Below are 27,796 nucleotides of genomic sequence, written 5' to 3'. Positions count from 1 at the left end.
AGCTGCACGATAGGCTGAACTAATCATTATTTTAATAAAGTCTTGCTGTTAGCTCCAGATAAACACACAGCCCCCATCTATGACCTCCAGAAACAGTAAGGGGCAGCTGAAACATCAAAACTTTCTCCTGCATCTCCAACACGATGGGGTGCACAGCAGAGATAACGACACACCCAGCACTCTCACCTCAGATAGGCAACCTAAGACAACCTGTATTGTCTCCAGCTGAAAGTATTTTAAAGGTTTATCTACTTTTGTCACCCCCAAAGCCTTGCCAAAAGTCATCATCTGGAGCTCAGAAAAATGTTATCATTTTCCTCAATACATTTAATATGTAACAGGCCCGCATGATTTACTCTATTGGCAGATTTTAGTTTATTTGAAACGTTAATTGGTAATTAGTGAAAACAGCCTTTGTTATAAACAGTAAAATTATAGATGTGCAATTTTTTCTTGTAATTATATTACTTCCTCTAGCTTGTTATACATTACACATTTGTTCTATCACTCACACAACAGTGGGTTTGCTGTTTCCAGAAAAACAAAACCGGATCTTCTTTCAATTCACAACAGTACACCGAGAAAGTGCAGGCAAGACAAAAAAAACTACCACCAGTTTTTAGTATAAAGGTAAGGATATATTTGTTCTCAAGCTCATTCTTTTTTTTTTTTAATTAATGGTTAACTGACAATAAGTTTACACTTCTTTTTTTTACTGATATTCATTGCACATGACAAGCATCGTGCTGAGAAGCACATATGTAATAAGGTTTATTATTTCTACTTTCTTGTTCCTCTTTGCCAAAAAGGCACAGTGAAGCCCATCTGTTGTATTTCCTGGCTGAAGTTAGACAAGAAAAGAAAACTCTGCACAGTGCTATCACTGCAAGTGATATTGATTAAAGTACAGTTTGGAGATAGGATCCAAAGTGCTTAGAGCAGGCATTCTGCCTCACTGGTATACCCAGATGAAAATAAGGACGAAAAGCAAACAAAATACAGCACACACGGGAAATTATCACCAGGAGACATGTAGTCCTGGAATCTGGTCAGGCAGATCCCTGACGCAAGGGCTTAAGCAGAGGTTGAAGCTTCAGACAATTGTTTCTGTATCTTCAGATCTGTTTGCTTTGTGTTTTTTTTTCTTTCTTTTTTCTCATCAGTGTTTTTTACTTTGTGTCAGTTTATAACTAAAGCATTCACCTAAAAAAAAAAAAGTATCTCTGCTGTGCCTTTTTTGTACCTTGAGATGCAAAAGCTCTGACAGGGCATACAGACTGCAACTTTTTACTTTCTCAAGGAAGAGGGACAGTCTTTTTTTTTCCCCCTATGTACATGGTATGTCTTTACAATGTTTCAACTGTACCAACTTCCTTACCTACCACCTTAAGAAATGTTCTTCCTTTTATCTGTCAAGCAACATAATTAATTCCATGTTACCTTATTACGTGAAGGTCCATAAGCAATCAGATGTTGGTAAAATCAGTTGGGATGATGCTAATTGATTCTAATATTAGGAAGAAGGGTCACCAAACATCAGAATTAAAGGGAAACAAAAATCTACACCACTTATATTGAAGGGAACAGGGGTAGGCAGAACACCCAAGAATGGCTGCATGTTGACTACATGGGGAAAGTACAACTTTCTGAATTGGAAACAGTTTAGTATTTAATAAAGCACTTATGAAACTGAAAAGGTGTATAAACCCCAACCGAAACACGTAACTGTCAACCACAAAAAGAAGACAGAGTTCCAAATACAGCACAGAATAATCGTAGGCAGTACCATCGCAACACACAGGGGTTTCAATTAAAACATAAAGCAATTCAACCTCTTAATGTCAAGGTAATGCCAAATCCCAGGCAGTTATTTGCAGTGTGGACGCAAACACCAACGTGATTGCAAAACCTAGGATTAGGCACAAACACACAAAATATTTTCTCCTCCCTGTTCCCCTCCTTCAGAAAGTAAGCATGCTCGTATTGCTTTTAGGGAGTGTCAGAAAGCAATGTTCTCAACACTAACATTAAAAACACAGCACAGTCACGAGCCTAAGATACACTTGGGCTCCTTAATGCACACTGATGCAGGAATAAGAGTTATCTTTTTCATGAAGATGCAGTAGTAGTCATCAGTGTAACTTCCAAAAAAATGCTCTCCTGTAATAAGTTCAGGTTCAAAGTTGAACTGCACAAAGCCACTCTTAGGCTCAGATCCTTATTAGCACTTACAGCACCTAAATTAAGTACCCAGATCAAGGTAGAAGTTCCTTTTATACGTGATTGGAAAGGACAGAAATATCCAGACCGTATCATCTCAAGTAAAATCCCAGTCTCTTTATGAACTACCTTTCTTCCTCCACTGATTAGCAAGGTAGCTTACCTTGGCTTGCCACATCACTGTGAAATTCAAGTACAATAAGAAAAGAGTTCATACAGCAAACAGCCAACCTCCACAGAGTTTGTCAAACCTTCTCCTTGGGGATCAAAAGATGCTTCAGTCGCCATGGCTGCTGAACTGGTGTCCTCATTGAAACTGCCAGCAGTGTTTATTAACTGCTATCAATGGTGGTAAAAATGGTAATGCAGGTTTGGTAATAAAGACATTAAACAGCATCTCATCTAAAAAGACAATTTTGTATTGGTATTAATTATATTTCAGTAGTGTGAGATGGATAACACGACAATAAATCAAAAAAAGTTACCCTTTCAGCTGGACACAAGGTTCTTTTATGTAGGCATGTTTGTTTTGATTTGACTCAAGTTCAACAAATAGTTTCCTTTTATCGTGTAGATGTCTGGGGGAAGGCCAAGGAAAACAGCCATACCAGCTTCATTCTATGCATCTCCACATCTCTCTGTAACTCTATTACTTCTTGGACTGACATTAAAGGCTCAATCAGAAATGTCTGAGTTTACCGGATATTTCCCCATTCTTCCCTCTGCTTTATCAGTGCAATTGAAAGATGATGATCTTGCAAAAAAAACCAACACAATAACGTATTGTGCAGCCTACAGATGGTTCATGCAGAGTTTACATGTTGAAGATAAAGAATGCTTGGCACAGACAGAGTGGGAATCGAGACCATCCACTACGACAAACTGACAAATTTTTGTAGATGCCTATTAGTCAATATTTTTCTCACAGTCCTTGTTTTAGGGTATGATCCTCAGTTCAGTTCAATTTATACATTTTTTTTCCCCACTACATAGGTAAATGTCACCCTAATTAAACCATGCCTCCCTTATTATCCAAATCTATGGCTGTTTGGAAAGATCACTTTCATGAAGCATTGGACGCAGTCCAAACCGAGGAATTAATTCTATGTACTAACTCTCAAGCACGTTAGAAATCTTAGAGAACTCAAGTAAAGTGGTTCTTGTAACTGTATTACTAAAGCAATAAAACAAATATAGTATTTTACTACTTGTTTAGTAATAGCACTTGACAACCATACAGCTTTCTAACAGTAAACTAAAATCTGCTTATATTTTTATTACTCCTGCTTCAAAAAAAGCAGTAAAAGACAGTACTGATAAAATTCTTGTAAGAAATAGTAGTCATAAATTCCATCATTTTATTGATACAGTTTATAACAGCTGTTATATTCAGACACTTGATATATTTAAAAGGATGATCACCTGCACAAACAGAAAGAATTTGTCCGTTAAGAATTTTTTTAATTACTGTGAACTATGCCAGCAGAAGTTTAGCAGTGATTTCCATTTGAAAACTCCCAAGTAAAAAAAAAATCTGTCCTTTATGCATGATAAAATCTAGTGACACAGCAAAAAATTGCTACTGCAGTGTCCTCAAGGTATGCCCTTCGTAGAGTCCTGCACCGCTTGCTCAGATGTGCTGCAATAACCCATTAAGTAAAAATCATTTACATGCACAAAAACAGCTCAACTGCTGAATCATGAAAGAAGTATATAATAATTATGGTTTATAGCTTTTTAGCTCGATGATGGTATTATTTTCTTTCAGATTTTCCCTGTAAATATGTTTCAATTATTCCTTAATAGATACAGTTATTCAGATAAATTATTAAGCACTGAACAGTATTATTCTGTAATCATTCGGAGGTGTTGGCTTTTTTTAAACTGACTTTTCACCTTGCTGTAAAACCAATGTCTCAGACCTCATAATAAAAATATTATCATTTCACAGCTAAGGAAACAAATACGGTGGTAAATTGCTTCCACCAGGACCGTAAACACAGCTGGCTAAGCCTTGTTCAGATCTCACGTATCTTTAACCACACACCACACCGCTTCAGGAGATCTGATCAGAGATTTGTTACATACATCATTCACACGCTGCGAATAACCAGAGGGACGCGATACAGAGAGGAACTTTTTTTTTTATTTTTCTTTGCTTTTAGGTATCCTGCCTCTCTTTCTTTAAACGCTGCAGCAATTCTGAGTTAGACAAAAACAAAAAAACAGAAGTGGGCTCTAAAGTTAGCATTTCTTTCAACAGCCATAAAACATATATCTGGGGTCATGAAAAGCAGTATTATTTATTGCACTGAAAGGCCTGATAAAACAGTACTGGAAACGCACAGCAGCACGTACCTGGGGTCCTAGGTTGGTGGTGTGATACACAGCAAGTGGGCAGCGTTCCTTGCATTTTTGACTCTACTGGTGTCATAGGGGGAAGCCTTGAAAAATGGGAGAAAGACCCTACACAGTTCTACCAGAGTTTGTGGAAGGAAAAGAGAAGCCTTCTACAACCAAGGGTGCATGAACAACTTCTAAAAGGTCGAGACCAAAGACACGTTTTGCTTAGCAGCACTTTTTCCTGCTGCTGGATTTGGGATAAAAACAGTGAGACAAAGAACACGGGAAAAGGGCAAGACGAGTAATTTTTCTCCAGAAGGTCCTCCTGCCTCCAGCAACACGTGACTCAGGAAAGCCGTGAATCAGAAGTCTTAACGAACCCTGTGGATTGCTCTTCCACAAACGCACCTCCTCACTTCCTCAGCCCTTGCGCAACCTCAGTAACCTACTACATCCTGCAGCAAGGAGTTTCATAATTTAGGTGATGTGTGAGGAAAGGCTTTCTACACCTACACATAGCTGTTGCACCGGGTGCCCGCTGGTTATTGGGCTGGCAGCAGAAACAGATTCGCAAAGGTAACAGGCTCGGGGTGTAGGACACATCTGTGGGAAGTAGGAGCACTGCTTTATAACCCAGGGCTGGGGAGAGTATTTTAACTGCTACACTTCCATTAAAGTAGGTCAAAATCTTCCTGCTTATTCCCAGAAAGGGACTCGGTGTTCTGACTATCAATAGCGGAGAGCGCAATGCTGAGTCAGGTCCTTTTCCAAGTGTAGCTCATCAGGACTTTTTCCAACGAGAAGCACTACTGCTCCCTACCCCCACTTGCCAGTTGGATCCACGTACAGTCCGTGGAGAAAAGCACAAACTCCAAGCAATTCCTGCTTTGCTGTCTGCAAACACCTACTTTCAACTATTCCAGTGCTCCTCAGCAGCCTCCCTGCTCCAGACAGGATGCCAGACAGCTCAGATACCTGAAACTGACATTTTCACAAGAAATCAGCAAAACAAAAAAAATCCAGAGTGTATAGCTTAATTCTGCTACTACTTCTCATCTTCAAACCACACGGCTTTTTTAAATTCAATTCTTATTTCCCTCGTAGCAAACTGAAGAGTCCAGGATACAGATGGGTAGAGAGTCTCATTTTAGGCTATAAGATCAATAATCAATAAGCAACTTGTGATTAAATTAAAACATCGTGCACATTGCTATATCCCTAAAACATGACTTGAGCCTGTTTTTCTTATTTTGAAACAATAAAGAAAGAAGAAAAAAAAAACACAAAGAAAATAAAATAGCCAGAGAAAACATCAGAAAAGAAATACAGAACTTCCTAACTACCGGATTTACCTGGCAGCTAGCCATATACTTTTGCCCCACAAAACATTTAAAGGTCTTTGTGGATAGCATGGTGTTGGCACGGGTATCTTAATATAAAATCTGTAACTCCAATACACACATTTTCCACTATTACTTTTCACTTGCCTAATGCTGAATTTGGTGAATGACACCCTGGCTTATCATGCAGTCCTGAACATTTTTCCACTTTATTTTGAAGGCAGTTAAGGTTTTTGGAGAAGAGGCACTGTCATGCTGTTTGGGAGGAAAAAAAAGAATAAAAAGAAAAAAAGGTTAAAAAACCTGTGAGGGCTAATATCCGAGCTCCAGAAAAGCTGAATTCTGAAAACATCCCCTTCAGCCTACACTTTAATCATATTTTCTGCCATTTAACATGCTAATCTTAAGCATTAATGGAACATCTTCAAATGGTTTTTACATCTTAAAATAACTTTACTAACATCTGAAACCACAAGGCTAGATACATTTTTGTCTTGGTAGCAGCTCTGCTGATTCTCTGCTTGCTGATAACATCATGTGATCAATCTGATTCTTAAATAAACCGAGCATAATAAGGAAGCTGTAACTTACTGTTACCTTCTGAAGAGAACAGAAAAAACCTTGCAGGAAGTACAGTAAAGCTAGATGAGCATCACTGGTTTGGGCTAAATATTAAAAACCATTCCTTAATACTTTATGATTTGGGGGGAAACATGTTAGAAAACAAAATTAGCAACACAGGTAAGGAGTGGCCATGGATGGAGCAAGTGCAGGTGAATACCAAGCCTGTGCTTGAAAGTAGCTGGTTCAAAGTCTTGGCTTTAGGTGTCAAAAAGGACAAAATATTGACGATAATGCCAGCATTTCTCTTGTTACCTGGATGGTCACCAGTGAATGGGTATCTTTCTCTTTTTTGAAAATTAATTCTCTTCTTCTCCCTTGTACTTTTATACCAAATGCTTTTTATTGTCTTGCCCCACAATCCGTTAATGCTAATGGAAGCACATAATTTAACTACAATTTAATTGATAAAAGGGAAATACGTCATTAATAGAAAACAGCAAAAATATTATGCACGTCAGTAGATATAACAATGTAGACTGGCTTGGAATGGGTAGGTAAAATAGTCAGATTTTACATCCAACCTACACTATGGGTTATATTACTAATGTGAAGGATAACTTGAACTTGATTTATAATTTTAGTTCACCCTCCACCCCGTCTGTGTTCTCCCTCTCAAAATTAAGGAATGTCTGCATGCAATTACCTCTAAGTTTCCAGTTTTAAATATTTTGGTTAAAATCTGAAATTTTAGCAGTTTTTTCAATTTAAAGCTCCTTAGTCCAATTTGGGTTTTCATGTAATAAAGTAGCTCAACTAACCTGAGTATGAATGTATGGATGTTCTACAAATCATGAAAACTGTGACTACTTATTACCTACTTATCTACAGATCATGCATATTCTACATCTATTACTTCATAAAGTGTTGACTTTTAAAAGGTAATTTAGATTTATAAACGAGGTGGCACCTGTAAAGCTGGAAAACTAAGTCAGGATCCGTCCCATGCTTCAACAACATTTGAAAATTTCTGAAAGAAACAAAAAGGCCTTCTCATCCTACAAAAGGAAAGGGGAACTATCTGGCAGCCTTTCAAACTAATTGCCACAAATAAATCAGCCTCCTGTGAGACGTGATATAAGTGTAGTTCAATTTTAACTTCAAATTCTAGTCAAGACGACAGATTTTTCAACAGAAAACATAGCTCTATTCACCCATAAAGAAATGTTGATAAACCTTTAATTCCTCTACTTCATGGAAGAAGATCTGACCAATGGGAGTGTTGTGAACAGATGATGAATATCGGGAACCAGAGTGCAAACTTGTACAAAACAAGCTCTGCAGTACTCAGGATGAAGGAAGAACTGAGAGGGGGAAAGTTACAAACCTCATCCTGACCAGGAAACTGCACAAAATGACAAAAATTGGAATAGAAGCAAACTTGTGTAGCAAATCAGAGTGCATAGTAAACCGAAGACAGGTGGCAGAAATAGCATAACTATGGGTTTAAACAAGCCTTTTACATAAAATACCTTGGATTTTGATACCAAATATGTGGTTATATTTCAAGTGATCCATGTCATGCATGTTTCCTGTATACTCACATAGTTTGATGGAGTTCTGAAGGAAGTTTAATGTTATTAATAATACGTACTCCAAAATTTAATAGTGTTCTCTTGTCTGTGCTGCCTGAGCTCAATCATCACAGTTAATAAAAAATGTTTTCTGTTAAATCAAATATTCATAAATTATTTGCATAGAATGAGGCTAAGTACTTCAAAAAAAATGAACTCTATCTTCCTACCTGAAAATCTTCTGTCAAATTTGATCAACACAAAAGGATAAACTTGCCTGTAAATCATTTAAGAGAGCTTTTAAACCCGCATGCGATATACAGCTTTGATCGGGAACAGTCCAACAGTCTTCATCTAGCAAATATGTTTTCCAATGAAATGCTTACATCGAGTCAAGGAGGTACAAGTCAATCACGCTGCTGGAGTGCCTCGTGAATCTGGGAAGGCCAAAGTTTCTATCTGACAAACGTTTGGCACAACCAGTAGAGCTGACATGGAAATCCCATATGTATTTCTTATGTAAAGGGAGTAATCCACAACTTGGGGGCGGGAGTGCTTCCATGTGGAAATCAGAAGTAGAGACTGAAATCTGCTGTTAGAAAGCATATGCCTGTAGCATGGATTTCCTCAAGTTAATCATTTACAGACAGAACAAGAGATGGAGCAATCTACCATATCTGACACACAAGCCTCCAGACTTGCTAGCTTTTGGAAACATAAGCCAATGTCAGTAGAGCTGTTGTGTTTTTTTCAGAATCCTGTTTAACATTCTCCCAGCTAAATCATGTCAATACCACTCTCTGCAAAAAACTTCAAGTCTTCATCTAAAAGCACTGTAATTGAGAATCCCGTAAACAGTTACATTTTTTAACTATGTGGAAAACTATCTTTTTAGGAACATATTTGCAAACGCTCCCATTTCATAACAGACTAGTATAATACGAAATCGGAGCAAATGAAACTTGAGCTGAATAGGAAATTAAAAATTAACATTTAATGTTAATTGATTTCCAGTGGTAATGCACTTGCATATCAACAACAAAATGAATACATCCCAAAGAATACTGTTAGAAAAAGTAAAAAACAAGGAATGACAAAGAAGTGATTTTATTTCCTCATTAGAGAAGAGGAAAAAAAAATGATAAAAAGGAGACAGAATTGCAGAGGAAAAAAAGAAAAACAAGAAGAGAGGCAGTTAAAAAAAAGACAACTGACCATAGGACCACAGTCTTATCTTTCATTATCACCAGATGCACTGTGGTTATTGTCTTGGTATACCACGGCCTTTAAGGAGTTGCTCTAAAGCTTCTTTCACCAACTGATACTATTCTAGGATGCAACCGTGCATTTGTTCATCAGTGTAATCACAAAAAAAAAAAAAACAACTATGAAACAACCACTGATTTATAGTAACAGAGATAAAAGAAAGCAACTGACAAAAAACTCTTCATTTGATGTTTTCAGCTCTGAATGAATTCCCTTTTACTTTCATGCATTAACATCTTGGACAAGGGGCAAAGCTCATTCCATCTTACAACATTCTGAGAAGTTTCAAACTGACACTAGAAAATTAAACAGGAAAAGATTTTATGAACTGAAGGATTTTACTAAAATGCATTTCAGAATTCCAGTTAAGGATTATGACCCAAGAAAACTTCAAAACAAGCTAGTGTCTATTTCAAAAATGCTGTCATTTAATTTTATTAAGGTTCAACTAAGAGATAAGGGAAATATGAAGAAAACATGTGGGTCTGGAGGTACGACGTGCTGGTTTTACAAATATTTTACTGTCTTATAAGACTGGAAGAAAGGAGTCAGGGACAATAGCCCAGTGATGATAGCCTCATCTTATAGAAAAGATGCAGACTACAGTTTCAAGTGTCTGTCCACAAAATTTTGCACATAAAAAACACTGGAAACATGGAAGAGAAGCTTGAATTTCCCTTCCTGAGTTAGAGCCCTCATAACTGAGCTCAGTTTTCCCTCCTCTTTCTGGCACAATGGATCAATTTTGCAGTAAATAGCTAGCCCAAAAAAGAAAGGGTGATTAACCTCCCTAAAACAATCATCTTCATATTTATGATCTAGAACTCAAAGTTTCCCCATTCCTGGACTCTTACCTGAAAAGCAAGCCACTGGTAAATGCAGTGCCACTTTCTAGAACCAATTTAAAGACTCTCAGATGCAGGGAGGGAACCCGACTTGAGTCCAGATGGAAGGTGCTTCCTTGGCCAGGTGGCACTTCTAGTCTATGTATTTAATATCTGACCTCCTTTTAGACAGATTTTCAAAGAAAACCAGGCTTATGAAATTGTGTTTGTCCATCTACCTGCCAGGCCCTCCTTAATTAAGTCCTTAACTCAATAGCCAATTTCACCTGAAAGCCGCCAGTACTCTCAAGGAGAATTAAGCTCCTGAGAGTTTCATTAAGGTATTAAAAAAAAAAAAGGCATCCAGATGAGAAAGAGGACTCAAATTAGAGGCCCCACTTTGTGAAAGGCTGTGGCAGGAGATCAGCAGTAATCCCTTCTGTGACACCAGCCGGTCGGTCCCCAGACACGCGCTGACTCACTGGCACGCCGGCACCTGAGGCGCGGGCAACCGTTGCTTGATTTGAGAGATGCTGGGACATGGCCCTGCACGACTTTCCGGAGTTAAGCACCATCGTGTCTGCTATGTCTCCACGAAACTGGCTGTGTGTGATCACAGAAAGCCTACCTGATTTACATCTGTCTCCTCTGACAGAGCTAACTCTGTTGGAGGATCCTGCCTCGTCTTAAGCGCTCAACGCATGTTAAACTGCTCAAACCTGCAAGAGGAGAGAGAAATCAAGGTAAAGTACAAAGTGACTTCAAGGTGCTTATGATTTTGGATGGGCTTTGAAGTCCCAAGACACCTACCTTCCCGTACCTCCCAACTTTGGGTGCCTGCCTCCTTCTGCTGGTGGGGGCTGAAGCACGTTCCTAGGCTGCAAATCACCGCCCGCAGGTGGAAGTCACGCTCCCAGCCCAACATATCGAGCATGTTTTATTGGTAAGAAATCAATAGTCTGCATTGCCATAATCAAATGTAGAATGGGATCGTATTTTTCCCAGGGGAAAAAAGTAAAATAAAAATAAAGAAACCTGTAAATCATCCTTACTGGCCTTCCAGAGTGAGAGTTATACACCCATTCCTCAATCTGTTATAAAATCAAATTTCAGTATTAACGAACAAAGCCGCTCGCATTGCACAACATGCAATTAAAATTCCTACTACTTCTTTCTAAGCTCCTTCTATTCACTGCCCCACCAAATTATTAAAACAAAGCAGTTACTATGGCAACTAATTCATTCTCTGCATTATTATATTGTTTCTAAACATGGGAGTCTGGTCGTTCCGACTTACGTGCCCTAAATTTCAGTTTGAAATTCAGAACTTTTGTCTTGCCAGAAAAGCCTTTCACAAGCTATGCATTCATGCAGACAAGGATAAGCTAAGAGTGCAGCTGCTTTTGTTTATTGCCAGCAGAAATCACTGTTACTAAATTATTTGAGTTTGGTAAATTGATGATGCCTCCGTGCAAGTGCGGAGGAGCACTGGGGGAACGAGCAAGGGAGTTCGTGGAGCGCTGCACAAACACGGCCATCTGCGGGTTAGGTAAACCAGCAACAACAACAGCAAATGACTGGCAGATGTTGTGGAAGCTGAATAACACCTGCCCAAGTGGTGTTTGAGACCCAGAAAACTGATTCAGTCTTCAAAAAAAAAAAAAGGAATGGCAAGAAACAAGAAGTAGGGATAAAATTACCTGGGAAAAAAGTTTTCCTAGCACTTAAAACTATTTCTTTAAATGTGCACACCGTGACAAAAAGGAACATTTATCATATACTTAATTAACACTTACTATTCTTAATTATCTGTTAACAGAAGTCTTAACATGTTTGTATTTGACTGCCATCTGGTACACAAGGAAACTTTCTGAAAAATACAGGCAAGATCAAAAGAAGAAAGAGTCTTTTCTCATCACCTCTCACTGTCCTTCCTCCATTGTCTATAATTTTTATTGGTTATTTAAGTGTGTCTCCAGTTAATTGGCAGAATGAGAGGTTAGAAAATTCACTGCATAGGATGCTACTTTGAAAAAACAAGCATTAGGGAAAAAGGAAACATGAGAAATTTTGAGCAACTTCTGGCTGGGGTAAAAAAACAAAAAAAATTCTACTCAAGGTCACATGCAATTTAAGTTTAATTCTCACAGGTAGGGACAGAGGAAGGAACTCTCAATTCAACGTGTCCAAGCAGGGTAACAAACCACTGCACAGTTCAGGATCTACAGAGGTACCCATGGGCACCCGTGTAGCTGCTCCCAAGGCAGGGTATTTTCAGTTGGCAAAGCCTCGGACTTCAAATGGATTCCAAGAGCATTACAGTCTGCTGTTATTTATATCCCAGCAACTATGAAAGTGTCCCGCAGACTGTTCTCTGTAGGATAAGAAAAAAGAGAAAAGACACAGAAGCATAGAGGCATCTTTTCTTTGCTAAGTTATCTGATTTCGGCAGAGCTAAAAGATAAACCAGAGGTCTCTGGGCTCCAAACGACCTGCCCATCATATCACCACGACTTTTCTAAGGAGAAGAGAGATATCCCTAAGATCCTCCTCCCCTGGCAGAGCCTCCCTGCACAATTCCTCCTGTTTAAGGCACCTTTCAAGGTCAGTACTGACCTCGTGGCCCAAGGAAGCAGCAGAAGATGCCTCCACCACGAGGAGACCGTCTCCACTTTTTATTTTCCCATTTCCAGTTGCATAATCACACTCCCACCCTGACTGCACCGAGGGCCAGAACAAAATAAAATCCTTTTTTGCATCTCAGACTGCATTTCCCTAAGGATGAGAACTGCCTCTATGCAAGCTGAACATGTCTGCTTTAATTAGATGACTATTTAAATTTTTGAACATGTTTACCTAGACACTTAATCTTTGTGCAGTTGTCTCATTCAGCTTTCCAGAGCAGAGTGTAAAGCAATGTATAAAATCTAGGGCTTCTAAGGCATCTTCCCTGACCCCAGGCAGAAGCAAGTATACATTACCACCAAGCACTTACACTTCTAAAGCTTCTCAAAGTTGTGCCAGGCGCTCATCTGCACTGCATGCAAGCTAAATCTCGAGCCCAAAAAGCTTTTTAAATTATCTGAAGATTACTCAGGAATTAGGCAACTAGGTGTGGTTAAATACTCGATTCTAATTCAAATACATACAATATTAAAAATACAATGATTATAGTCCTGTAAACATAGCCATATGTTTCAAGCTGTATTCCATTTACCATATTTAAACAAAATTGGCTGTGCTACTTACATGTTTAAATAACAATATTTTGACTTCAGCATACCAGTAAACAGTAGTGCTCTGGATACATCATAACTGAATAAAACTGCTGCCACAAGCAAGCAGTGTTATTTTTTTCAATGAAAATAAAATTATACCGGTAAAATATGTAATGCTGGGCACCACAAAAGCACAGATTTGCTTTAAAACATTCAACATTAAACCAGTGACCTGAATGTTTCAGCAAAATTTTGAAAAGCTCATTGAGATTCTTTCCTCTGAAGTTTCCCCCTCCTCCCAGTTTTCTTGTTAAAATAATGCTTTTCATTAGCAGCTACTGTTCAGCATCATTTAGGGCAGAATGGGCTTTTAAGCTAATTTTCTTTTCATACAGCTCGCACTGTTACCAGTAACACCTCTGTAACCTTGCAGTAGCTTAAGTGCATGCAAATTCCAAAGCTGTTTAGGTGGCACAGAATGAAGACTCGAGTTACTATAGCAGGTTACAGCAGCAATCCAAAAGAATGCCAAGAACACCTTACAAAGCAAATACTGAGCTTACTTTATTTAAACAAACAGGATTAAAAGAATAAGAGAAGAAAGATCTTCCTTCTAGTGGTACATTTGATATATCTTTGATATTATGAAATGCTTTGATGCTGCCACAATAGATACTATAAACAATATCCATGTCTAGTTGCAGTGTATCCTGGTTTCAGTTAGGACAGAGTTAATTTTCCTCCTAGTAGCTGGTAGGGTGCTATGTTTTGGATTAGGATGAGAAGAGTGCTGATATTCCCACGTGCCTGGTGACAGGACGAGGGGGAATGGGCGAAAGTTGCGACAGGGGAGTTTTAGGTTGGATGTTAGGAAGTACTTCTTTACCGAAAGGGTTATTAAGCATTGGAACGGGCTGCCCAGGGAGGTGGTGGAGTCACCATCCCTGGAGGTCTTTAAAAGACGTTTAGATGTAGAGCTTAGCGATATGGTTTAGTGGAGTACTTAGTGTTAGGTCGGAGGTTGGACTCGACGATCTTGAGGTCTCTTCCAACCTAGAAATCTGTGTCTGTGTCTGTGTCTGAGTATTGAGGATAAAAAAAAAAAAAAAATAAAATAAAAATAAAAAGTGAGCCTGTCCATAAGCAGTTCAACCATATAGTTGTCACGAGAGAGAGGATGTTTTTGCATCAGGGTAAACATCCCCCAAATATACAGAAAACTTGCCTTGGCATGTGGGAAGTGGCAAACAAGCTCGTTATATGACTACTCATGGTAGCATCATTTTCAATTTGTTCTTACAAGGTCAACTTCTCTTAGCCTGCAGAATCCCCTCCTGTTCTTTGAAGACAACTCTTACATAATAGATATTTTACTTCTCCGTATTTCAAGCTCAGAGAACTATTTTCAAAGTTCTTACATGCAAAACACAGAAAAATAGTGTTGAATTGTTAACAAACACCCTTGAGTTCAGCACAAGAACGCATGCATTTTTCCTTTAAGACACTTATATCTGAATAACTTGGGTTATTCATAGAATATTCCGCTTGAGTTATTCATAGAAAACTCTGCTTGCTTAAACACTTTCATTAGTTACAGTCGAAAGGTTTGATGGCTGTTCCTGCAGAAAGATTATGCCAGCTTTTACTACCTGATTCCTAATTTAATTTCTACTGGATTGCTAGGGAGAAAAGGAATTTTCTCCAGTTCAAAGTCCTTATTTATTTGCTAAAGGCACTTAGGGTTCAAAAAGCACATTTTTTGGTGAAGGTTAATTGGTACTTTATGACAGAGCAACTTTCACTTTGGAAACAACAAACAATAAAATATTAGGAATCTTTTAGCTCCCTCTGCTGCCCTAATCCTTCTATAAACCTTCTTCTAAAGTCGGGGGGGAAAACACATGCACAGCAACAAAACAGCATCCCATACTTCTCTTTATAAGAAACACTTGTTATATTTAGTATGCCTAGCACTAAGATCAGTATGCGTAAAGAAAAACTTATGCTGCACTATGTGATTTACAATTGCCTGCAAATTTTATTATTTCCTTTCTCTGATATCTACAGCAAAACAACTACGAACCTCTTGAAATTCGGATGTCAGTTAAGATTTATCGCTAGTTTCCCAAAGAATTAACATCTGCAGTACCCACTTTTCACAAGGAGCTTAAGAGTACTCACCACCTTGGAATATTTACTCCTCTCTCCTTTTATTTACAGATCAAGATCAGCAGTACACGCCAGCTTCGGTAAGAATTCCTTCAAGTACAGGGAAAGCCCAAGCATTGCTGAAGTAGGCCATCTCTCTCGTTAATATGCAGAAAGCTCGTCTTAACTGCCTAATTTCACAACTGCAATGGGTAAAATCACAGTTTACACAAGCCAGCCAGGCTCCAGCCCTGGTCAGAAAATAACACTTGGTATTCGTCAATCTGGTATTTTCGCGTGGTAAGAAGCCAGGCTCTCTGCTGCATGCACAAGAAAAATCTGGAGGCAGAATATTTTTTTTAAAACTTTCGGTCACTCTGTACTTCAAGATCTCTTCATAAATTTGGAAAGTAGAAAACCTCGTTTAATTCATACCTGCTCTTTTCTCTGCATTCCTCCTGGAGCCACCAATACACCACATCAACTAAGAAGTAAAGATTCATCTTACTAGATCTCATGCTATACAGCATCACAGCCAGAAAATGAAGCTTTAAAAACACAGGTATTTCCTTATTGGGAAAGAAAGGGAAGGGAAGTTCTATAAGAAAAGACTATATCCTTGAAAAGAAACTTTTCCTGTATCACACACGTTTACTGGCCTTTAAAGAGCTTAACTTGATTACCTGCCAACAATCACACTTTCCCCAAGAAGGGCTGCCCTTCACAACAGCAAAAGATGAGAGATTTTATCTGAAATTTCAGAAACACATCCCATTAATATATGCACTTTCTTTTTCAATTTATGATCCTGTTCAACTCTTCCCCTTTTCTTAGTTAATAAAGCAACGCTGTTAAAATTACTAAAACATGTTTCAAGCTTTCTTCTGGACACTTTTAAAAAAGGAAGAGGCAATGTGTGCATAAAGAATAAACTTAAGATGTATACCAATAACTCATAAAAAGGAAAAAAGCTTGTTAGCATTGCTGAGAATCTCTGAGGTGTGCAAAGATGCCTTTTTTTTTTTTCTTCCTCAAAAGCAGAACTATAAAAACATATCACACCTGTGTGGGGGCAGACAGGGAGACTTGTTGAACTTTCACAGCCTACAAGTCTTCTCTACAAATATCACACACAAGGTGTTGTGCAAAGAATTCTTTTTGTTTCAAGGTGTCAAACTGGAAAAAATCACTGTTACATTTCCAGTACTGTATTGTAGTTGTCTAATCACTAACACCTGTGAAATTAAGCAAGAATAGGAGTATATATACCCTTCCACCTCTCAGTTCCACTGACATCTTTGTTTCCTAAAGCTCAGGAACCCACTGAAAGCAGTGGCTGGCTGAGCAATGCAATGCCCATAATCTATTTATACAGTGGAATGCATTTAGAGAAAACTCACTGTACTGTGTTCACCAAGCCTGTTCACAGACAATTGAGACGAAGCAAAATTTTCCTCGCGCTGCAGACACCTTCTATTGCCTTCCTGCTTCATCTATTAGCTCCAGCAAACTCGACACCGCTTGCCAGGTCAGACATCCCCAAGGTAACTTCCAAGCAACGGTCAGTAAGACATACACACATTTAATTAAAGATTTCTAGAATATAAGCAAATACACAGCATTGTTTACAAGATTTGTTGCAATATGAAGTACAATAATACCTTAATTAGAGATAACGACTTTTCAAAATGCCAAAAACATTTAGAATTTTTCAAATTACCCAGAAAATGAACACATTTTATTTTTGCACTGTGACACTTCCAACTGTTCTGCCAAATGTATACTACTATAATTATGCTTTGCAATCACCAGCTTCACCGGAGAGGGGGACAAAGAACAATATAATCAGTAACTAATAACTATATATAATCAGTAACTAATAACTAACATCTTTCACATGTCTTGGTACTATTTTTCTTCAAGGGAAGAAGCCTAAACATTATTTTATAAATCATGAACAAGTTTAATATTAGTATCTCCGACTGCCTAAAATCATGTCATTGTGCCAAAGCAGACTTCACAGCTACCAGTGGAACTAAAACCCAAAATTTATTATCTGGCTTTTTCAAGGGACAATCTTCAACTGCCATCATTAAGGAAATGCCAGTTTATAGAACTATGTCAATTAGGATGATAAAGCACATTTTAATACCGCTCTTTTGAGATGATACATGCAAGAACATAACATGGCAGACCATTGAAATGTGAACAAAAATATAATTGAAAACAGCTTCAGGATTAAAAGCAAATATTCAATTTCATATTTAAGAAGCCACTGAAGGGAATCATAGGTACCTCCGAGACAAAATTACTTACTCAACTACATTAAAAGAGAACTAATTGCTCCCAAAGTAATAGAATCAGGTTTTTTCTCCATTGAGTATTAACTGAAATTTAGTAGTAGTACTACTGCACTGTCGTTAACTCAACATAATAGTAAACCCAGTGATGCCTGTTCAATTTGTTGCTTAATTTGCATGATTAGTTACTATAAGCAAGTGTGCAAATTGCCTAAAGCCACAGGAACACAGTTCAACTCACGTAACACTTTGCATGCACAGTCACCTAACTTACGAGAGCGTTTGTGGCAACCCATTAACTCCACGGAAAAAGATGTGTGCAGCCCTGTGCACATGTGTATAAGGTGAACATTTCATTTTGTGAATCAGACCCACAACATTCAATTCTTAGAAACCAAATTTCAGCTTACTATCATCCCTTTGAACAGGGAGACAAAGACTAATGAAAGGGTGCACGTCACAATCACAATGATGACTTGCATCTCTTTATAGATACAACATATGAATGTCTGCCTATCACAGGTTATGTTAAACAATATTTGAAAAACATATAAACATCAATAATTAGTAAATCGCTGATACCTGTTTTTTAGTGGAATTTGCAATAAAATCATGTCTTAAAATAATTCTTTTCTGAGGGAAAAGGTGGAGAGAAGAAAGCTGTACCGGATCTGATGAACAAAAAAGCTGTCAGAGAAGATAAGGCACCTTTAATAGCTATACAGCTCATTAAGTTTCCTGAGCTTTGAAAAACGTTATGCATATTCCTAAAATATAAAATATGTAGGTTGTTCTCTCACAGATGTACCTTCTATAACACAACCCCGTGTATTTGATTTTCAAACCTCAACAGGACCACATGTAGAGAAAAGCCTTTTAAAAAACAAACAAAGCTCCTAGCTTTTTATCCCACGTTACGCAGCAGCAAGGATAGTGATTTAAAAACCTTAGCCGGAGGTATGTTTACAAACCTCTAAGAGCATTTGGAATTTGAGCACAGACACTCAAGAGCAGAATACAGCTCTGACATTTTACAAGCCAAATTGCATTCCTGTGTCCATAAAACTTTATGCATTTTTCCATATCCATTTTTCACCCCCCTCTCCTCTTGTTCATCTTCTGCCTGCTCTTCCCACTGTTTTTCCAACACGTCAATTTGTCTAGCACATGGTAAATGGGATTAAGAAGTCAAAGTGGCTAAAAAAACTTTTTTTCTTGCTTTATTTTTCAACTGGATCAATTCCCTACACTGCATGGCTGCACAAACGGATTTCACCGGTAGGATGCAGTGAATTGTGCAAGGCTGGGAAAAACAAACCAGACAAAAGGCTCTGATTAAACAGTGGCACTAAATGTGAACACGCAGCCTGAGGGAAGCCACTGCTATTTTAAACAGTCACAGGGCCTAATGGTCTGTCACCTCTGTCCCTGATAACATTCCTTGCCACATCATCACAGACTATTTTCTCCTAAGTTGTCCAATTGATGAATACAGTAAGCCTAAAAGGAGGCTGAAATTCCCCAAAGTGGGTTGATCTGATCTAACTTCGTGCCATCTAAAGGGACAGGTTTCTCCCTCCTCCCTCATTTTTGACTCCTCACAGTTTGCCAACTCAGCTAAAACAGGCAAAAAAATGTATTTTCTGCTGTGGGGTCAAATACAGAGGCTGGAAATAGAGAAGAACGAACAGCACCATGCACTGCACCAGTACACCCCTGGGTCATTTCCAGTTGATCCTAAATGCAGAGCTGGCTGGAAAGGGGGGCATCCTTCCCAGTTCCCCATCCTCAGCAGCCAGTTCCAAACTCTTTTGGAAGGGATTAGTCTTCAATGAGCAGATTCAACTGACCACTTGGCCAACCAGCCGAGGTGTGACACAAGAACAGTTTGAATCAAGCAGGCAGGAGTGTGCTTGCTCACTCTTTGTAGAGCTTTACAGGCAGATTAATCTAACCCAAATGTGAAATTGTACCCTCTGATACCTTCATGAATTGTCCTTCTCTGGCTATGTCAGGGGAAACGTCCCTGTGCCCCTCATTCCTCTGTTCTAACTGTCCCCTTCAATGCAGCTGTTGTGCCAGCTGAACAGTGACCTGGACCGAGGAAATTACCTAAACAGAAAATACACCAACAAAAAAGTTTATTTTTAGTATGAGTCATTCTCCCAATCCAGCTCATTATATGGTTGCAATCATATTGGCACAAAAAAAGGGAAGAAAAATGAGGACAGAATGGAGCTGCCAGGGTCTGCTTACACCAACACAGCTGCTAGAGAAATGTCTCACGACTAACGCCTAGAGAAGCAAGTGCTCCAAATGCAGTTTACTGCTTCAGTATTAGACATGATGCAAAGACCACGCGTCCAAAAGCCTGCACGCTTCCTTCAGTCACAGCAAAATGGGTCTAGTAAAGAAATTAACGGTTCCCTTTTAAGGAGAAACTCACATTTAATATAAAAATGCATTTGGCCCCATTTGGGTATATTCTTCAAAATAACACAACTTATCCCTCAACCTGTTTTCACATCAAATCCAAAAGAAAACAAAGAATACCAGGAATACACAACTCAGAGAGTTGTGACTCGAGTTAACAAGTCTGACCCAAGCAATTCCACTCCTTTCACAAGAACTCAGGCTGATTTTATTAATATTCATTAAAGTCCAGGGGTCTCCTGAGATTTTTTTTTCTTTTTTCTTTTCTATTTCCTTCCTCAGATCAGATACAGGCTCTTAATCTATATGAAGTACATCTGTAGAGAAAGACCCTAGAGAGGACTATGTGGTCTTCCTATCCTTTTACAGTTGTTATTTTATACAGAACCACAACCTTTCACAACATTTTGGCAGAATGCCGTAAAAATGCTGAGTTGAAAGCAAACGTAACTGTACAATTTTACAGAGTTCACGCACTAGTTCCTTTTATCCATCTAGACCTGTTTTCATCCAAAACCAGCATTTGCACACAGTCAATATAATCCCAACAGGAACTGCAACTCAATTAGAAATACACCGAACAACCTGAGTTCCATTCTCTAGCAATGTCTTTAATCTACGATAACGCAGTGAAAATTAGGAATTGAAATATCTAACCTTCAAATATGCGATCCAGACGTTGTCGCTTCACTTTGTGTTTGTCCATTAGAGACATAAGAGTGGAAGCTCAAAGAACGTCTCCGCACAGTTTGATGGTGGACTTCTCCAGCCAGCCACAAGTCAGAAACGTTTATCACCTTTTATAAGCGTACTTTCACCTGTGAATAGAAAGACAGATTCTTAAAGACATCAATTTTTTCACCCCTTTCTAGAAATGGTAGTAAATAAAAAAAATTAAGAAAAAAACATGCAAAATTCTTCATCACACTGGGTAACCTGGTATTTCATGACACACACATGTGCAGATGCACGTGCACAACAGTGCTCTATGAAGCGAGGGTAAGCAATGCCCAGGGACAGCTGGGGTTTCTGCCGTTGTCCCCCCATCAGAGTTACTTGTGTGTACCTTGGTACCCGAAGATCCCCCCAAAATGACCCAAAGGTGACCACCTGAACAACAAGCTGCCCATAGTTTTGCATCATATTGCAGAAGTCAAGGAAATGCCCCTCTCGGGCCTAGCTTGTCAGCTTTGGATGGAGCACATCGCAGTTTGGGGCTGGGAAGTTCGGGGAAAACAATCCGAGGTGCAAGTAAATGAAACACATCACGGTGACAACACGGACTGCCAACATCTATATCAAGCAAATGGCATTTAAAACAGCTTTATGCATGACTAGGCAAGCTCTTTGGCAGCAAATACAGCTAAGCACTTTTCAGATGCCGTGTAGCTGGGCAAGGCAGCGTAAGGGTATTGCAGCAAGCAGCCTGCTTTTTCAGCTGAGAAGCAGGAAAGGGAGATGGGGGGAGAGAAGAAACATCCCTCGACACGAATCTAGTCCAAATGGCAGGTTATAAAACACACGTGAGCAAGTGAACGGGGTAAAGCTAAGTATATGGCTCCTTTAAAAAGCATAATCGGAGCAGTGCTTTTGTCCCCCTTTCAGTACTTCAGTAGACTCTGCAAACCCAGCCCGGAGAACGCTGTGTTACAGGCACAGTGAGCATTAAAACGAGCTGAATAACCAACTTCCCCGTTTCCTTTTATTCCTGCCCAAGAGCTTTCATCATCAATGGAGAACATTAAATGGCCTTACAAGTGATTGAACCTAGAAATCTGCTCGTTTCTTTCTAGATGCTATATTTTTCTAAAAACAAACATATGCACACTTCATCAACATATTATGAAGACTCGTGCACTCCAAGTGAAACGATAAAGAAAAACATTTTGAATATCAAGAACTGCACATTTGCATTAAAATAGGTATCTTTTCCAGCAGTACTCTGCTTGGTGCATTTGGGTTTTTAACAAAACTCCTCTGTGTTTATTTTCATTTACAAACAGAGGCAGTGTGCAATATTCATTATGTTTTTACCATGTTATTCAACCTCATCCGCCTATTCATTTTCCCTCCACCTTTTTCTTTATCCTCATATTCAAGATTCTTCTGCTGCTTTGCATAATGTCTGATTCCCACTGAACATAACACCACCATGACAGAAGAATAAATTGATGATGAATGCTGAAGATTTTTCTCTTTAAAAAACAAGCACAAAGAAGATTGCTATTTTAAACTTTTTGTATTCCATTTCCCAACATTGATTATTCTTGCAAAACACAACATTCTTAATATTGAATGTGGCTCTGGTATAAGATTACACAAGCATTACACCAACTGCATTAAAAAATGTTTAAAACTAGCCATAGCTACCTGCCTTTCTCTTAAGCCAACAACACCACAAATTCCTGTCAATCCTAAACTAGTGTTTAATTTCTTATCACCTGTTTTACAACCTACTTTCTTGAAAAAAAAAAAGAGGATAAGAAACAGAAACTGAACATTTTCAATGCTAATCTTGGTTTAAATTTTTATAGCTTATTTAATTTCCTGTCTTGTAGAAACATACATGCCTGCTGTCCCCCTTGTGCTGTTTTGTTTATTCATTCAGCAAAAGATTTTTGCACTGTACTCATTCTACGTACAAAGCTGGATGACAGCTGTAAAAAACAGACCATCTGTAACTATTGACCTGCCGCTGAAAGTGTCACCAGATGTTTTCAAACCATCTACAGTAGCTCCAAAGCGTAACACATAAATCAAGTAGTTTTGTTTTAAATGTTGTTTATCTTTAATCCATAGCAAGATGTCATACATTTCAAAAATCATTTTTGAGCAAAAATTAAATTAACATATTAACACAGTTCTAAACTTAACCCTCATACAATTTCATTATACTTCACGTTCTAACACAAAGAGAAGATGATGATATGGGAAGCATTTCCCAGCAAAACAAAAGCCTTATAATTACGGGAGCATTAGTTACTGCAATTAGTAAGCCACAACATGAATAATTGTATTTGAGAAATTCGCTAAAAACACAAGCACGCTGCCTAATGAATTAAAAATAAGAACACAAAAATACCAAACAGTATGTAAGAGCAGACTTCTGTAGTTCAATATTTTAAGATAAATTGAGAATCTAAATGAATTAGGGATCTATACTGCCTAACATGTCAAGCGTTAGCTACAAAGCTATCTGAGATACCATCAACACACCAAACCCTTTGTGTGCAGTACAATTTGAGATTAAAAATACTCCATCAAAAAGAGTATTAGTGTTTTTTTTTCTTTTAGTTAAACAGCTGATTCCAGGGTTTGAAAACAGTTTTAAGAGAATACGCCTCTGGCTACTGCAGCCTGGAGCACTGAGCTCTTTCTTGAGAAAGGATGAGTTCTGGTGAGTTTTACTCTGAGACACCAAAATAAAAGGAAAAGACAATCTCCAACATTTTTATAGCAGAGTGAGCAAATCTTACTAGCTAAAGCAGGGATGTAAAGTAAGTAAAGCAACTCGGACTTCAGCTTTCAAACCAGGTAACGGTAACGGAGGAAAGGCCAAACGTCAGCTGTGAATGAGGAGATCTGAAGACAGGCCCAGTCAAAACCACACTCTCTCTACACAAAAATGACGAAATAAGAAAACTAAGAAGTTAATTATTGTTTTAAATAAAGCGAACCAGTAGGCTAAATACATGTTTACTTGTAGCTTGAGGTGAGCTCCAAATTACTAGAGAAGAGCTCTCAAACACCAGAGGTTGCAGTGTAGGACAATTTCCTTTGCTTCAGTCTCATAGGAGAAATTTAGTAGAAATGTGATCTGTTTACCTAAATTTGAACAGGTGGTGAAAGCCTACCAAAAACTGGGCCCTGTACCACACAACCTCCAATGAACCCCTTCACAAGATTCAGGATACAAACTCTGAGCATGGACTTTCACCTGTACAGTTAGGCCAGGCAGAAGGCCTACCTTTTCCTTACTGCCAGCTTCCTTTACATGAATGGATTTGCAGACTAACCCAAATACGATGACAACGCATACGAAAACCATGACAGAAATTAAATTCCCAGAACAGACTGATAGATCCTTAACACACTGAGAATAAAATCATGAGGCTTCGTGCTACCCTTGGGACTCTCAATCTTCATTTAACTTAACCATTCTCATCTATGTTCTTTGGTCTGAAACTACATTAAGTTACTTTAATATTTTTTTCTTTCTACTATCAACTTTCAAAAGGTGTGAAATAAGGCTATTGCAAGAAAAACCGGTAAGTTTCTATTCAACATTCGAATGCCACCACTTTCTACCACTTTTTGATGACTTCATAAATTAAGTTTCCAAGCCAACCTTAGCATACTACTGCTTTGCTTCTCTTTCCCTCCCATCCAGATAAATAAGATCTCTATTTTCCATGACACCTAAAGGCCTTGAAGTGGCCATTTTGCACAGCCCTGGAACTAAGAAGTGAATGTAACGAAAACGTTGTTCCTCTTGATATAGTATTTCAACTATCCTAAAGCACCAAACCTGTACAAATTTCAACCACAAGTCCATTTTTAGGGAATTCACTCTTCTCAGAGCATGAAGCAATCTTGCTGCAAACCTAACTCAATGTACCACCCACAAATAACTATTACTCCGTCTACAGCATTTTTTGCTTAAATTAATTATTGATGGCCCTGAGCAATTTCAGGTTTTCCTTTCTTTGGGGAAAAAGGATGGGACATACGCTGAAGACAACTTTGAATGTGAGGAAGCTATTAACGGGAAATGGAAGTCCATCTGTATTTCCAAACGTTAGTACAAAACAACATCTCATGTTCAAATGAGATGCTGGTATGTTTATAAACAGCATAAAGTAAAAGGACATGTAAAAACCCTAAGACAGAGAAATTAGCTTAATGTTCAAATAAAAGCAAAGATGCATTTCCATAGTAAAGACATCAATTTTCTGAGACTGAGGCAATAGATATGGGCTCTAACAGAGGGAAAAATGAAGCTGATGATGCATGAGTGAAACATTCTGCTCTAGGATTTGTAGTTCAACACTTCTGCTGCCAGTAGTAGTGGTTCTGTATAGAACAAAACCTTGGGATCTGAGGAATGCTGCTTCTTAATGGCAGTCAGGTGATACTTAGGTCTCACTGAAGTTACAGAGACTATGTTACTGACCATGCAATTAATGAGATTTATAATTTTTGAGATTAATATCTCAACTCAGTATTTTTCTCTTTCTAAAGTTCAAATGTAACATTCAATTACAGTTATCACTAAAATTTTGAAAAATACCAAAATAAATGAAAAATGCAGAGGAAACGCAAACAGGAGGGGGAAAAAAAAAAGAGGGCAAAGCCTTTTTTTTCATCTTTCTTCAAAATGTAGCAATTGTAAGACTGCTGCAACACCACCAGAAAATCCTATTCCAAACTTCTGCAGGACAGCATTTGTTGTCAGACTTACTTCATGCTGCTATCCCCTTATGGAGATACTGTGACTCCTACTAGAAACTACTGCAGTATCAAATCATCACAGTGCTTACATTGTACTGAAAATTATTCTTGCAAAAGATTTAAATTACATTTAAAAAGTAAGTGTGGTCCAGTGAACAGAACAAGAAGATTCATTGCCAGAAAAGAAAGTATTAAATCAGACTTTCTGTGCAAAAATTGAAGTTATTCCATCTTGTCATACAAAAATGAATATGTTTGCCTGTCAGACAATTTATCTTGCCATTAAGTGTGGCTAAGCCACTTTGCCTTACCATTAGATGTCAGTGTAGTCTAAGAGAAGCTGTGCAGGGTACTTCAAGATCAATAAATTAGTCACGAGAGTGAAGAGGTCACTGAAGAAGAGGCCAAAAAGTGTTAGACACTATTCAGAAAAGGATGAAAACCTCCAACGTTATAATGCCATTACCTAAATCTAAGATACAACTATCTCAAAAAAGATGGAGAACTAGAAAAAGTGCCAGTACAGGCAGTAAGTATGGTCAAAAGCATGGGATGGCTTGTTTAAAAGGAGAAAAGGAAAAGCACTGACTGAAGAAACGCTTGAAAAAGTCATGACCATGTGGAATATGACAAACACATATAAAATATGCACCATGTCTCAATTCTATGTCTAGGGAGCACACAATGAAATAGTAAGACATCATATTTAAAAAAAAAAAAAAGAAGCAGCTTTCTCATGGAATACACAATTAAATTGTAAAATCCAGTGTCACCAGGTATCATGGATGCCAACATTTTAAGTGGTTCTTAAAAGGAATTAGACGTATTTATGGAAAAGCCATCAGTGGCTGTAAGTAATGGTGGCTAAAATGCAAGCCCAGGTGAGAAATCCATAAGCAAATAAATTACAAAAGAAAAATATCAGCGCATCCTTGCTTTGTTCTCATACTGTGCTGCCTGTTTAGCTCAGCATCCAACGGTTGCTGTGAAGGGAGATGCTTCATGAAGAGCAAAAGCAGAACATGCAAAAAAGCAACGCTTTCCTCTAGCATCCACCTGTGGCCACTGTTGGACATGGCAAACAGGACAGACAGACCTGCAGTCCCTTCCGACCCATGGGCACACCTCAGAGTCTTACGAAATGCAGAAATACACTAATAAAATGGGTTGATCCATATGCAAGAAGTGAGGTCCACAGCTCCCACACACAAAAAATAAACATAAGACAAAATGAAGCTGAATTAAGTTGGTGCTATTATGGCTAAAAGATACTGCTGGAATCATCAAAATGCCAGTCTCTCCAATACAGAAAATTATGATGACTAAAAAGTTACCAGTGGTGTAGACCCACCACGTGGCAAACTGTTCCAACAGTAAGTGACCATTGTGACCAGTTGCTGAATGGTGAATTCCCTCATGTTCTCCACGCCAATGACTCAGAGGGACCACCATGGCATCCCTTCATCCACCTGTAGACGAGAACAAGCTCCTTGATATTCTCTTAGCAGGCCACGCTTCTAATCCTAAATCACACCAAACCTTTGCCTCCTCAAATTCAACAGCAAATCACTGTAGGGCTGGTCTGCAGGCCATGGAGCGAGACAACACCGTGCACAAGCACTTACATCAGTGTCTGGCACAGAACTGCCTTAACCTCGGGTACAGCCTGGGACTCACCTAAGGAGGAAAGACTTGGGGAGATTCGGTTCAGCAGTTTATGCATCACTAATGCAGACAAAGCTGCTGTTGCTTAGGATGGAGTTCTCCACCCCGTGAGCATGGCTGACTCTCTCATTCAGTATTTACGACCTCAAATTTGAGAACACAATTTCACAGAGTACAGCTTATCAAAGCACACTTGGTTGGTCTGCAGCACTTCCACCTCTTTCTTTTATTTGTTCATCAAACCATCAGTTTTTACTATGTTCATCAGTGAAGGCTTTATTCCTGTTGATAAAAATGTTCAAAATAAGGCCAAGAACACAGCTTGTCAGCATCCCTCTAAAAAACAAAGTTTGCCTTTATGTAGTTTGTTATTCACAGTTTTAAAAAATGGTGGATAACTTTTTTTTTGCACTATTCTGTGTTTTTAGTCAAATTACTTGAGTACCAAATAAA

The 27,796-nt window shown here is 38.5% G+C and overlaps 1 protein-coding gene across 7 annotated transcripts in view; it reads right to left on the bottom strand.

The window, feature by feature from the left end:
* Positions 1–27,796, bottom strand: part of CTBP1 (C-terminal binding protein 1) — a 234,963-nt gene that overhangs the window by 160,741 nt on the left and 46,426 nt on the right. For all 7 annotated transcript variants that reach the window (XM_050710298.1, XM_050710296.1, XM_050710301.1 and 4 more), the window contains exon 2: positions 20,885–21,045. In XM_050710298.1, the coding sequence (XP_050566255.1) occupies positions 20,885–20,942 (58 nt within the window). In that variant the 5' untranslated portion in view covers positions 20,943–21,045. The remainder of the gene's footprint in view (positions 1–20,884; positions 21,046–27,796) is intronic.

Source organism: Cygnus atratus, chromosome 4 (assembly GCF_013377495.2).
Source record: "Cygnus atratus isolate AKBS03 ecotype Queensland, Australia chromosome 4, CAtr_DNAZoo_HiC_assembly, whole genome shotgun sequence".
NCBI classification, from domain to species: domain Eukaryota; kingdom Metazoa; phylum Chordata; class Aves; order Anseriformes; family Anatidae; genus Cygnus; species Cygnus atratus.
The sequence above is the reverse complement of the archived record's forward strand: the minus strand, read 5'-3'. Positions and strand labels throughout refer to the sequence as shown.